Source organism: Balaenoptera physalus, assembly GCF_965194825.1.
Source record: "Balaenoptera physalus genome assembly, chromosome: 14".
Classification (NCBI taxonomy): domain Eukaryota; kingdom Metazoa; phylum Chordata; class Mammalia; order Artiodactyla; family Balaenopteridae; genus Balaenoptera; species Balaenoptera physalus.
The window spans coordinates 5,453,361-5,466,289 of NC_138893.1; the positions used below are offsets into that span (position 1 = coordinate 5,453,361).

The 12,929-nt window shown below is 42.0% G+C and overlaps 2 protein-coding genes across 5 annotated transcripts in view; both read right to left on the bottom strand.

Moving 5' to 3' along the window:
• The window catches only part of BICC1 (BicC family RNA binding protein 1), a 303,029-nt gene extending 300,013 nt beyond the window's left edge, over nucleotides 1-3,016 (bottom strand). Inside the window, exon 1 of one of the 3 annotated variants that reach the window (XM_082425510.1) lies at nucleotides 2,525-3,016. In XM_082425510.1, coding sequence (XP_082281636.1) covers nucleotides 2,525-3,011 — 487 coding nt within the window. In that variant the 5' untranslated portion in view covers nucleotides 3,012-3,016. The remainder of the gene's footprint in view (nucleotides 1-2,524) is intronic. The other 2 variants (XM_082425509.1, XM_082425511.1) reach the window with 2 other exon arrangements.
• Nucleotides 3,017-12,380: 9,364 nt separating this feature from the next.
• Nucleotides 12,381-12,929, bottom strand: part of LOC309643137 (uncharacterized protein) — a 135,890-nt gene continuing 135,341 nt past the window's right edge. For both annotated transcript variants that reach the window (XM_082425635.1, XM_082425634.1), the window contains one exon: nucleotides 12,381-12,580. In XM_082425635.1, coding sequence (XP_082281761.1) covers nucleotides 12,468-12,580 — 113 coding nt within the window. In that variant the 3' untranslated portion in view covers nucleotides 12,381-12,467. The remainder of the gene's footprint in view (nucleotides 12,581-12,929) is intronic.

Here is a 12,929-nt window from a genome sequence, read left to right on the forward strand (position 1 = left end):
ATTGTGATAGGCATTGGAAGTTATTTGAATCCGTGCTATAATATTTATTATTAGTAATAATAAAATCAACTGATATATATTAAGCTGTTAGCATTTATAAAACAGTGTGGCAAGTTTTAGCTTATTAAGCTTTATCTCTGTTAATTCTCACAAAACTCTAAAAGAAAGGTACTAATATCAGTCCCATTTTACAGACGGACAAACTGAGACAGGGAGGTGCCCAGGAACTGTCCCAAGGTTCCACAGGGATTTGAACCTAGGTCTGAGTGATTCCAGTTGCCCACGCTTGCTTTAACCACCTAGTATCGAGCAATGAGACACATGATTATGTTTGGTTCAGAAACTAGTCTTATTCCTTCAAACATGGTGGTTCTAACAAAATTTGACACTAGGAAGCATGCATGACAAAATGCGTTGGTACACAGTGCACTGGGTTCTATTGTCAAATGTGTTCAAACTTACTTTCTTAGAAGGCACAACTCACTTATTAGTGATTTTGGAAAGTTAATCAAAGCACTATGTTCAATTATTCAAGAAATCTTTGGAGTCGAAGTGTGAATATTTCATTAATACATACATTGTTGAAGAAATACTAACTCAAGAGTTTCTGTAAAAGCAACTTCATCACAGCAAAGCAATTTTAAACTATCTCATGTCAGAATATCATATCTACAAAGGGAATGGCCTTCAAATTTTAAAAAATGCCTTACCCATATTTCGTTTCATTCTAAATGGAAATTAATTAATTCAAAAAAGAAATCCACTTCTAAAGCTCAGGTTATGCAAGAGGGCTTCCTAGGAGCTAACATCACTGTCGTTACTTGCATGTGCGTAGGCAAGACAGGTAAGGAAGACGTAGAAGATCCATCTTTCACAACCCTCCAAATGTACAAAATAAACTAGAAACTTGCTGAAAGGATAGGTATGTGTGTTATCAGTTCAACCCAAACAATCTCACAGCAATATTTTTCTGGATAAATTTAATATTTTGTTTTATAATAGGAACTAGGCAAAAAAGAACCACGGAACAAATGGAATAACTAAAATAGGTTACTGAAAGGCAACTGGGGCTTTAATTTCCAAATCCACTTTGCAATATTCCTATTTGAACAGTTTATCACAGAAGTAACTCTCCTAGAAAGTTACATAATTTAAGGAGGAAAAAAAGAGGGAGTAAGACAGAGACATGATAAGCACTGGGGATGTTTATCAATAAAAATAAGCAACAAGGGAGATGAGTTTGTAACTCATCCAAAAACGCCTACCGAACACTCTTGCTATTTGTTTCCACCAAGTTATTGTTTTGGAAAACATCTTGTTCTGTCTTAAAATAACCTGCTTAATTGTTCTAAAAAACCACTGCATTTCCATGGAGGGCTAAACAGCTCCCACACTGCGATGCACTGACTGATAAAGTCAAAGTAAATTAGGCACCAAGCCACAAAAGAAAGTTGGAAAGCTCCAATCCTCCCTTCATATAAGGATACGAGCTACTGAATGAATCCACCACTGCACCCTTAGTGAAAGTAATGCCTGGTCCCTCTACAATATTTTAAGAATAACAGTCATTCAAATTACCTTATTTCTCTGGATGATGGAAATGAACCACACTGGGGACTACAGGTAAGCTAGTAATTAACATTTTTAGGGAAGATCAAAATGACGTTGGACATTTTACCATGCACTCTGAGAACTCCAATCCTCCCATTAAAAGTCAAAATTTGTTCCCAGTCCTGTATGGTTAAAGCTGTTACGCCTGGTAAAGTCCCAGAGAAACGAGGGCGTTTAAAAAAAAAAACAAACAAACCCAAATTGTGAAAGACAAAGTAAGACACCCATAATACGGGAAGACTTTTATGAACCGAGTGTAACTCAAGATGTGTTTTATAAGCCTGTCAGGTGATGAACACGCACTGTCCCCCAACCCAGCAGCACTGCCCTGACACAATCCCCACGCTTTGGCCGCTCACCCCCATGCTGGCCCCCCTTACTCCGGGTGCCGGGCGGGAACTCCTGTCTTAAGCTTTGACATCTGCAGAGCGTTTCCCAATAGCGAGACAAGGCCCCTCAGCTGGAGGAAGTGAATACTGACAAGAGGAGGGAGAGAAACAGAGACGGAGCTAGAATTCCAGAGTGCCAGAGAGTGGGGAGGGAGTCACGCATACTCTGCGCGGTCCGACTGGATCCGGATGGCATAGGCCAGGTGTCCGGACTAAAGCTGGCATCTCCAAAGTCCAAAAACGCCACTTGGGCGCGCGGGTACAAACACGGCCTTCGGCTTTTCTGAAGCCGGTCAAGTTAGCACAGGGTTCTCGGTGCCCGGAGACCTGGGAGGCGTGGAAGGGTGGAGACTCCCGCGAGGTCTGCACTCCCTGTGGGTGTCCTCCGGCTCCGCGGGGGAAGGGACGGGGGAACTAAGTCGGCTTTGGGCCGGAGCGGCGGGCGCCGGGACGCGGGGCGGGGATGTCCGGGAAGGAGTCGCGGGCGCAGCCCGGGAGTCCGAGAACACGGGGTGGATGCCTACCTTGTAACATGGCCTCAAGTTTCTTCCTGTCCACGCGGAAGCGCTCCTCGCTCCACTCGGGGCTGTGCAGGGGCGCTCCGGCGACCAGGTCGTCCTCCGAGCCGGGCATGGGCGAGTCGGTGCTGCGCTCGCTGTTGGAGCCCGGGTCCGACTGCGCCGCCAGGTAGCCGGGCTCGCCTTGAGCGGCCATGGTGGGCGCGCGGCGCTCGGGCTCCGGCTGCGGCCGCCGCTCTGCCTGCGCCGCCGCCTCCGCTCGCCCGCCGGGCTCGACTGGCTCCCCGCGCCGCGACGCTAGCTCGTGGCCCCGCGGCCGCCGACGCCGCCGCCAACGCCGCCGCCACGGAGCCCCCTGCGCATCCCAGCCCCGGGCGCCGCCTACGCCGCCCGCCGCCCCTGGTCCGGGCCCCGGTCCCCGGCCAGTGGCTGCGCCGCCCCCCGCCAGCAACGCCCGCGCGGAATGAGCGCGCCGCGCCGCCCGCGCCTCCATCCGCAGGGCCCCTGCGCCCCCTCCCCGCCCGCCGCCCCTGCAGCCGCGCGCTCATTGGCCGGGCCGGCCCACGGGGAGCCGCGGCGGGCGGGCGGCCGGCCCCTGGCTCGCGCACTCACTCGCGCGCACACACTCACCACGTACACGCTACCACTTTCCTGCGCTTACACGTTTAAATCTTGTCCCACACACATGCTTTCACAGTTCTTCCGTCACAGACACTCGCAAGTTCAAGCACAGCAGCCTCCTGAACGCGCTCGAAGTACACACACAATGCCCCTTCTATTGACGTACGCACACTACACCCTGAAAGTCACAGCCCCGGTCGGTCCCACAAGTTTGAAACAGGAGGAAGGAGAAAAAGAGGATTGCGGAAGAAACAACGTCCATCTCTCTCAGACATCACTGTGGTCCTTGCTTCCAGGCAGCTCACTCCTCCACCAAATGTTAAAACCAGATTTCTCCTCTCATCCCAGCAAAGTGGCCAGCTGCACAAGAGGCGGGCAAGAGGCTTACTCTTTTTATTGTGAGGAATGGGATTTTTTTTTTTTCTTCTTGAATGAGGTGAGGAGGGAGTCATTTTCTATGTGATTCTCAAGGAATGGATTCAGCTGATTTAAAAAAAAAAAAAAAGGAGGGCTCAGGAGAAAAGAGGCTCTGAGATTGCAGTGGCGGTTAGCTGGATCCCGCTGGCATCTGGGCAGGGCTGTCTTGTCAGGGACTGAGGGCTTTTCTCTGTTCCCAAGGTCAGTCCCTCACAGGTGATGGCCAGCAAACGAACCTCTGATCCTACCTGAGCACACCAGCTCACCCACTGCCACTCTCAAACTTGCACTTGAAGCACCAGGAAATCCTGTTGGAACTCTGTTTTTCCAGTTCACATTGATTCTTACTCTCTCTTGTGACCAAAAGCACAAATTTTTTTTGACATTTTTAGGGGCTGGGGATGGGATAGCTGTTTGTCACCGACCACAGAAGGAGACTTACTGGCCTACATAAGGGGCAAGCCTGTGGATAATCATGTACTGTGCTTAATTAAGTGAAATTCTTATCAGTTCCGTTGCCTAGTTACCAAGAATTGACTCTGCGCTGAGTACTGTGATGTGATTTGACAGATGAGGACACTTGGACTGTAAGAAGTCAAGTGACATGATTAAGGTCACACAGCAGCAGATAACGGAGCCAAGAATTGAACCCAGGTCTGGGTATCCAGCACATAATCTCCACAAAACCCTGCCTTGTTGAACAGGGAACCCCCCTGCTCAGAGTCACCTCCTGAAGAACCAGGAGCAGATGTACATCTTAACTGGTCTTTGATTCACCCTCCGTGTTCCTTCTCAGAACTTATTACTTACTGTGCAGAACACTAATTTAAGCAGCAAAAGAGGTTATCAAAGAGCCTTCCATCAGGGATGTTTACCGTTTTTTGTGTCAACAAACATTTTGGGGGGAAACCTACTAAGTAATGAACACTGTGTTAGGCATGAAGAATAGTGACAAAAAAAAACAAACACTATCCTAGTTTCCTGGAGCTGACATTTCAGTGAGAAAGACAGAATGTTAACCAAAAATAAATACATAAATCACTCAGAAAAATATAAAATTGCACCTATATTAAGCATTACAAATAAGAGACTCAACATACGAGAAAAGCTGTAAAGAAGTAATTGGATTCAGTCAGAAAGGTCAGTGGAGGCTTCTCTGAGAAAGTGACTCTGGAGCTGAGAACAGAAGTTTGAGAAGAAATTAACTGGGCAAGAAAGGGGAGGAAAGAGCCTTCCCTGAAAATGATCATTTGATCATAATAACATGATTATGATCAAATCTATTACAATTATCCTTATTTTCCAGTTGAGGAAACTGAGGTACAGAAGATAAAGTAACTTGCCCAAGTTTGCACAAATAAGTAAGTTGTAGAATCGGGATTTGAACCCAGGCAATCTCCCTTGAAAATTAGGTGTGAAGTGTGCTATGCTTAGCCGCCAAGCTGTACTGGCTCTCAATTGGATCACAGTGTAAGCAAAGCTCATGTAGTTAGAGGTGGCGGCATGGGGAGCTAAAAGAAAACCAGCATAGCTGATACAAGAGAATGAGAAATTAGATGGTGTTTGCCAAGACAGGAGAGGTATGTGAGGAGTACAGCTTGTAAGCCCTGCAGGCCAAGTTAAGGAGTTTTTGCTTTTATCCCTAGAGCAGAAGGAAGCCATGTAGAGGCTTTAAGCAAAGGATGATGTACTTAGATTTACATTTTTAAAAGATGACAGTGGCTATAATATGGAAAACAGATTGAGAGACCTGATAGAAGTACTTAGGTCAAGTAAGAGACTACCCAGGAAGTTTTGATAAGAAATGCTGGTAGCTTACCTAGAGTGGTGAAGATGGAGAAACGTGAGAGGATTTGAGAAACACTTTGATTGTAAATGTCATCAGCTAGATGGGTGATGGATTGGATATGGAGTAGTAGGAAGGGAAATGCCAAGAATGACTCTAGGGTTCTGGCTAACATAATTGGAGAGAGAGAGGTACCATTAACTGAAATAGGAAACACCAGAAGAGGACTGACTACCTTGGAGGAAAGATGACCTTGAATTGGATATATTGAGATTACGGTGCCATTGAAACCTCCAAGAAGATACGTCAAGTAAGCAATTGGATATATGGGTCTGGAGTTCAGAAAAGAGATCTTGACTATAGATTAAAATGTGTTATTTATTTGTTTATAGGTAGTAATTCTAGTCATATGCATGGGTACCACCATCTAAGGAATGAGAAGAGAATTAAAGAGGACCAAGGAAAGAGCCTTTCACAAATTTAAGTGATCAAGTAGATGACAGTATAATGGGAAACGTAATAGAAAAAGTAATGAGAAGAAAAAACAAAACAAAGTTTTATCATGTAAGCCCAGGAAAGATTGTGTTTCAAACAGGAAAGTGTGATCATCTTTGTACAATAAGAGAGGTCAAAAAGTTTTGATGGAGGTCACTGGAACCTTAGCAAGAAAGCCAGAATGGAGTGGTAGAGAAGTGAATATAGCTAATGAAATGAGGAGTAAAGACAGCAATCTGGGAGAAGTTTGGCTAAGAACAGAAGGAAATAGTAGTAGCTGAAGGATAATGTGGGTAGATGTTTCTTGTTTATCGGGTTGGTTGGCTGTTAGGTTGGATGGCTGTTAGGTTGGATGCTGATTTAATGGGTGAGGTTTGAGCACTGGAAAAACCACTATACATGGTCCAGTTGACAAGAAATGGAATGTATAAAAAAGAAAAGGAGTCATCATTATTATAGGGCTTTGAAAACAGGAACAGAATAGACTTTAAGATACAAGTAGAGGAGAAACAGTTCATCAAAAGATGAACAGATGAGTGTAAATATAGATCAGTTTGTAGGCTTCATCTCTGGAACACAAGGGCATCCCATCTGATGGCTTTTATTTTCCAAAAAAAGTAAAAGTCAAAGTTATCTGTTGAGAGTGTGGGAGAAGAGCTGCCAGAGGTTTGAGAAAAGTAGAGAGGGGTGTGTGTGAGTGTGTGTGTGTGTGTGTGTGTGTGTTTAGAGGTTTTAAAATAGCTTTTGCATCTGTAAAAGAATGAATTGGAATGCTGCTGCTTTAAATCAACTATACTTCAATAAAAATTTTTTAAAAGAATAAATTGGTACTGTTGAGAGTCCAGTTCATGTTGGTAGTCATAAATTTATAATGGGATCACTCTGCTTGTTCTGACTTTCTCCACCAGTGCTAAGCTTCATGGGTACAGGCACAGAGAAAACATAGGAGTCCTGCCAAGTAGGTCAAACACCAGGAGCTAGAAGGCAATGGAACAGTGCCTGATGGCAAATAATTTTCAACGTAGAAGTTGAAACTTCTCCAACGTAGAAGTAGAATCCAGCAAAACTATCAATCAAGCATGAGACGAATTCATGCATCCATATGAGGGGTCTCAAAGACCTCTCCTTATACTCTATCTGAACAAGCTGCTGAAGGTTGTGTGCCACCAAAACAAAAGAGTAAATCAAGATGAAGAGAAAAACATAAAACGTGGGAAATAAGAGACCCAGCACATGATAGAGGCAAAGGGGCTCCTCAGAATGGTGGTGAAAGGAGAACAAAAATTGGAATAGGTCAGACATCTCCAGGGTTGAGATTTCTTCTAGATTAAATAGATAGACTTCTTGACTATGAACATATTCAGAGATTAAGAAAGTTTTTGGAGACTTTGGGGTTAAATTCATGATTGGTTCATGAAAACTATTAATAACTCCGAGTATTCATATAACAAAACATTGTGCTGAAAAATTAACAGTATTCTCCATGGCTGAGCTGTAATTAGTATTTATGTAGTTGTAATAATGTAAACTCTGGATACTGATCTAACCTAAATTATAAATATAACTAGATTAGGAATTTGAGGATTGGGAAGTATACATGTGGGTAGTGGGGGCTTTGGGGAGGCAGTAGTACAAAAGTGAGACCTCATCTGCTCTAGGGGAACACCAACAGATAATGACTAAAGCTTTTTTAAAATCAAGAAGTAGCAATATAAGCATGTTATGTGGAGATATGAGGTAAAAATAGAATGGAGCTGAAAGTGTTGGAAGTGGTTGCCTGTAGGAAATGGGAAATGGGGGGAAGGCATATGTTATACTTCTGGTTGTTACACAAGTCTTCTAGAACAAGTTGATTCTTTAAACCATATGGATGTATAACTTTGATTATAGAAAAGGTAATGAAGTAATACATAATACCATTACTGAAATGGTATATAAATAACAGAACCTTGAATTCACAACTTTGAGTGCTGTGCTCTTTCTACAAAAATTGAACCACAGTTTGAATAATTGAAAATCTTTGTTTCCATTAAGTATATTTGTTTTGTTTGTCTTTATCTTCCTATTTCATTCAAGAAAAGAATAAATTTCAGTTACTCAGAAGGATAGGAACAGATCAGATGCCAGGTAATCAATTGTGCAGGTTTTTTTTTTTTTTTTTAATGGAGTAAAGCTCTCAAAAAGAAAAATCTGGGACTTCCCTGGTGGCGCAGTGTATAAGACTCCACACTCCCGGTGCAGGGGGCCCAGGGTTTGATCACTGGTCGGGGAACTAGATCCCACATGCATGCTGCAACTAAGAGTTTGCATACCACAACTAAGGAGCCTGCCTGCTGCAACTAAGACCCAGCGCAACCAAATAAATAAATAAAATACTTTTTTAAATCCCTGGGAAAAACTTAAATAACTAAGATCACCTTAAATCTTCAAGTTTACAAAACATGAAAATCCATAAGACTTTAAAAGAAAAAAAAAAAAACAAGAAGTGAGTGTTATCTTACATTTACTTTAGAAATGCACGCCGAACTTTGATTAGTGGTCATCTAATGAAAAAACTCCTCTGAGAACTTTTAAAGTAAAATGGATTGGTGTTCTTTTCCAGATTCTCTTAATTAGTTTCCCTGAATTTGTTTCTTCTAAGACAAAATACAAAACTATTGATCCTAAACTGATGTATTTTTGTAAGAGTTTCAGAAATTTATATTAATAACTACTTTTCAATTTTAATTTAAAACCTTGGCATTTCACTTACATTTGAATAATCTCAATACACGGACAGATATTACTCAATTAAATGGCCTACAAAGCTCTTAGAAGTCCCCTCGCTTAGCAATCCCCACTCATTCTCTTTGTACATTTCACACTCCAACAGTGCAGAGCAATTTGTAATTCCTGGTCTAGTCCTGCTCTCTCATCTGGAGCTCTGTGCTTTGCAAATAGTATTCCTCCAGCTGGAACACTCTCTCCCCTTTTGTTTGCCTGACCTTCACAAACACCTCACAATCAGGCTGATCTAGGTTCTCTTTACCTTTTTTTTCCCATGAATACTGTGCTCATTCCCATTAAAGCAATTATCTTTGCATTTATTGTCTTTATCGTCATCATTATTATACACCTGATGACTCAGTTCCTGAAGGCAAGAAATGTATCTTTACATCACTGTGTCTCCAACACCCAGCAATTGCCTGGTACTATATAGTCTAACAAGCTTTTAACCATGCACATAGAAACATATGTTTAGAAATTATTTTGTGATACAGTTTGGATGATTATGTAACCAGAGAGTAACCAAGTTGAAGAAGAGCATAAATAGAAAAGTTAGAAAACTCTAATGCTAGAATTAAAAGCAGCTGATAGGTAGGAACGTTCTCTTCTTAATTTGCAGCTGAGGAAACAGAGGCCTGGAGAAATGAGACAAATTGATTAGAGTGCCACATTGTGTGAAAATCAACTTAGAAGCATCAATGTTGAACCTGAAAAATTATCTGGTCCAGTCCTTTTACTTCACAGTTCAAAAAACTGAGACCTAAAAACTCAAAGAAAAATGAAGTTGTGCAAAGATATGCTTAAAACTAATGAAAAAGTTGATTTTCAGCAAAGCATCATCCAAGAAACTATTTGTTTCATCTCATTTTTTTTCACTTTAACTTTTCACTGCAACTTTTTGGCCCAAAATTATAGCCATGGTATGGTACAGTATATTTTAGAGATCTTAAGTGAATATTCTAAAATTATATAAAATTTCCCTGTAGTATCAAATTAAAAGAGCAGCAAAGTATTTGATACTCTATTTTAATACCTTAATATTTGGTTCTAGGAGGAGGCTTACTTCACATAAACACAAATGAAGTAATAAAGGAAGATGAGCATGCCATGTAGCGTGTCTTTTAGTCTTTTCAGACTAACAATAACGCCTAACACTTACTGAGTATTTATAATTTGCTGGACACTGTTAATTATTTTATTTGTTTCTCACCACAATCTTATAAGGTTGGTACAACTATCATCTCCATTTTACAGACGAGAATAGCTAATACCTCACGAGGATAACATGCCTGGAGACCCACAGTCTGGAGTGGTTGGGACTGAAACACAGAGACACCTGACAGAAATGATGTTCCATCACACTGGCTTTCTCTCCTATCTGGGCCTGATTACATGTAGCTAATGCAAACTGTTAGAGTGGAAGGAACCTGAGGCTCATCGATGCTGGTAGTTTTCACATTTAAAAAACAGAATCTGTGTTTCACATAAACTCTAATGCAGAAAGCTCTTACAGAAGACTAATAATAACAGAGTTATTCTGGTCGAAAAAGGACAGGGGATTCTTACTAGCTCAATTTTCACCTTTTCCTTCCATGATCCCAGGGTTCCAAAGGCTCACAAAACTACTGATCTCTCTTTCTCTCTCTTACACACACACACAGGCACACACATTTATATCTGGGTACAAATAAAGCATATAGAACCAAAGTGACTTGCCTAAATTCCACAGCTCAAAGCATCAAGGCATGTTCAGGTTTTTACAGCTTTCTCATCAGAAAAGGAATGGTTTTGTGTTTTCCAGAAGTCAAGGGCAGAGGATATCTAGTTGCCAGAGGGCATGTTGGATTCTCTTACTATTTCAATAAAATAGGCTTCTGATAAAGAATATTATGAAAAATAAAAATTTTCATTGGGGTTTCAACACCCCAATGCTGAAAAGGAAAAGAGAAAACGTAGGTCCTTGAAAAGAGAATAGAATGAATCCAAATGGAAGAAGAAAGTTAAACAGTAGACAGAAGAATAGAAGGAAACAAACTTTCCCAGTCACTGAATTCCAACATTGCCCAATACTCAACTTACCAAAATGGGAAATGGAAAAAAAAAAAAAAAAAAAGCTAGCAGTGCCATGTTGAAACTACCACCCATGGAGATGCATAAGCCTCAGCCTCACGGCTCCTACAAGTTTCTGTCCAAGTTTCAAGGCACATGTTAATTGTGCTTTTGATCTACAATACCAATATTTTACCCTGTCATCCAGGATAACTGGACTAACAGTAACGTGCAAATTTATCCTCACGAGCCCCTGGGACTGAAGAAGATGGAATGTTTAGCAAAAGACAACAGAGTAATAAGCACGTGCAAAATTGTACCTTCCTGCATTTTTTTTTTTTTTTTTTTTTGACGGACTGGCAGGTTGCTGGCAATGTGACTTTCAGATCTAGCCAGAAATGGAGCCGTAAAAGCATCCAGCCTTCAGGGATGTGAGAACTGACTGGCTCCTCTTCTAACGCTATACTCAGTTACAAGGTAAATTTCACCAACGTCACTTACGTGCTAAACCTCACATCACATGAGAAGAAGAAGATCCCAGAAACGAGGGCCTTCCTGGGCAGCTTGTGTGGCAAGAATGGTTCATAGCAGGAAAAGCATGGGTCATCAAAGGAAGGACCAGGCCCCAAAACTACAGAAACACCAGCGGGCAAATACATGGCACAAAGTCTACCACACCCTCAACCTCCACTCATGGCTGACATTACTAGTTGATCACAGCCCCTTCCACTCCAGCTCAGGAAATGCTTCTCAATGAGTCCAAAGAGCCAAGACAAATCATGTGGGGTTGGCTCTGGATATGAAACTTCATTGCCATGTTGGAGCCAGTGCTGTGGTTAAGGGATTGGAAGACGAATAGTCATTCAGTTGGACCCAGACTGTTGACCTCTCCTTCAGAGAAGGTGAGCCTAAGAGCAAAGGAAGTAAATATCCTACTCATCATCGGCTGTTCCCTTCATGATCCCTCTGTTTTTGTACAGAGAAAATGAAAGGGAATCAAATTGAATCTACTCCACGTTCAGAATGTGGTAGTGCGCTACGACCATGTAGAACCACCAGTACGTACCGGCTCACAATCCTAAACTGGACATCAGGAGACCTGGATTTTAATCGCCATTCTTTCACGAATTCTGTAACTTTAGGCAAGTCTCTTAATTTTGCTGGACCTGATTTCCTTACCTGTAAAAACTGGGAACGGTTTGGTTTGGACTATATGAATTTTCAAGTTCCTTTTAACTCCAAATTTCCATGACTTAAAGAAAGTGCTCACTTATTACTCAGTTCAGCAACAGGCAGTTTCTACATAGAAAAGGTTCTTTTAAAGAAAAATTAATAGAACAAAGGAAGAGCAGGAAGACTGTCAAATTCAACGTGGTAGAAGTAGTAGCTCATAAAGTTAAAGGCTACTCAAAGTCAGTGTCACAAAGAGGTTAATATAGACCCTGGAATGAGAACCCCTGTGTTCAAGGTCAACTGGAACACTTATTACTTTTATGACCTGTGCATTAGTTATTTCTTGCTGTATAATAAATTACCTCCAAATTAACAGCTTAAAACAACAAACATTATCTGTGGATTTTTGTGGGTCCAGAATCCTAGTATAACTTAGCCAGGTGCCTCTGGCTCAAAATCTCTCACAAGACTGCAATCAAAATGTCAGCTGGATGTATATGTATGGCTGATTCATTTTGCTGTACAGCAGAAACTAACACAACGTTGTAAAGCAACTATACTCCAATAAAATTTAATTTTAAAAAAATTGTCAGCTGGAGTTGTGGTCTCATTCAAAGGCTCCATGATCCACTTCCAAGTCATTCATGTGGTCGTTAGCTGTATCCAGTTCCTCACGGGCTGTTGGGCGGAGGGCTTCAGTTCCTTGCTGGCTGTTGTCTGGAAGCGTCCCTCAGATTCTTCTACATGGGCCTCTCCTAAGGCAACACACAACGTGGCAGCTGGCTTCCATCAGGATGAGCAAGCAAGGAAGCAAGAGAGAGTGAGTGCTTGAGCCACAGTCTTCTTGTGGGCTAATTTCAGAAGTGACATACCATCATATTTTCCATACTCTGTTTATTACAAGCAAGTCACTTGATCCCGTCCACACGGAGGGAAAGGGATCACATAAGCACATGAACACCAGGAGGCAGGGATCATTAGTGCCATCTTAGAAGCTGCCTACCCCAAACTGGGATCAAATATTTTAGCTTTTTAAACCGTGGTTACCCTTATTTAATGGGCATAAAGTAACTACATCCAAAGGTTGTTGTAAAAATCAATGAA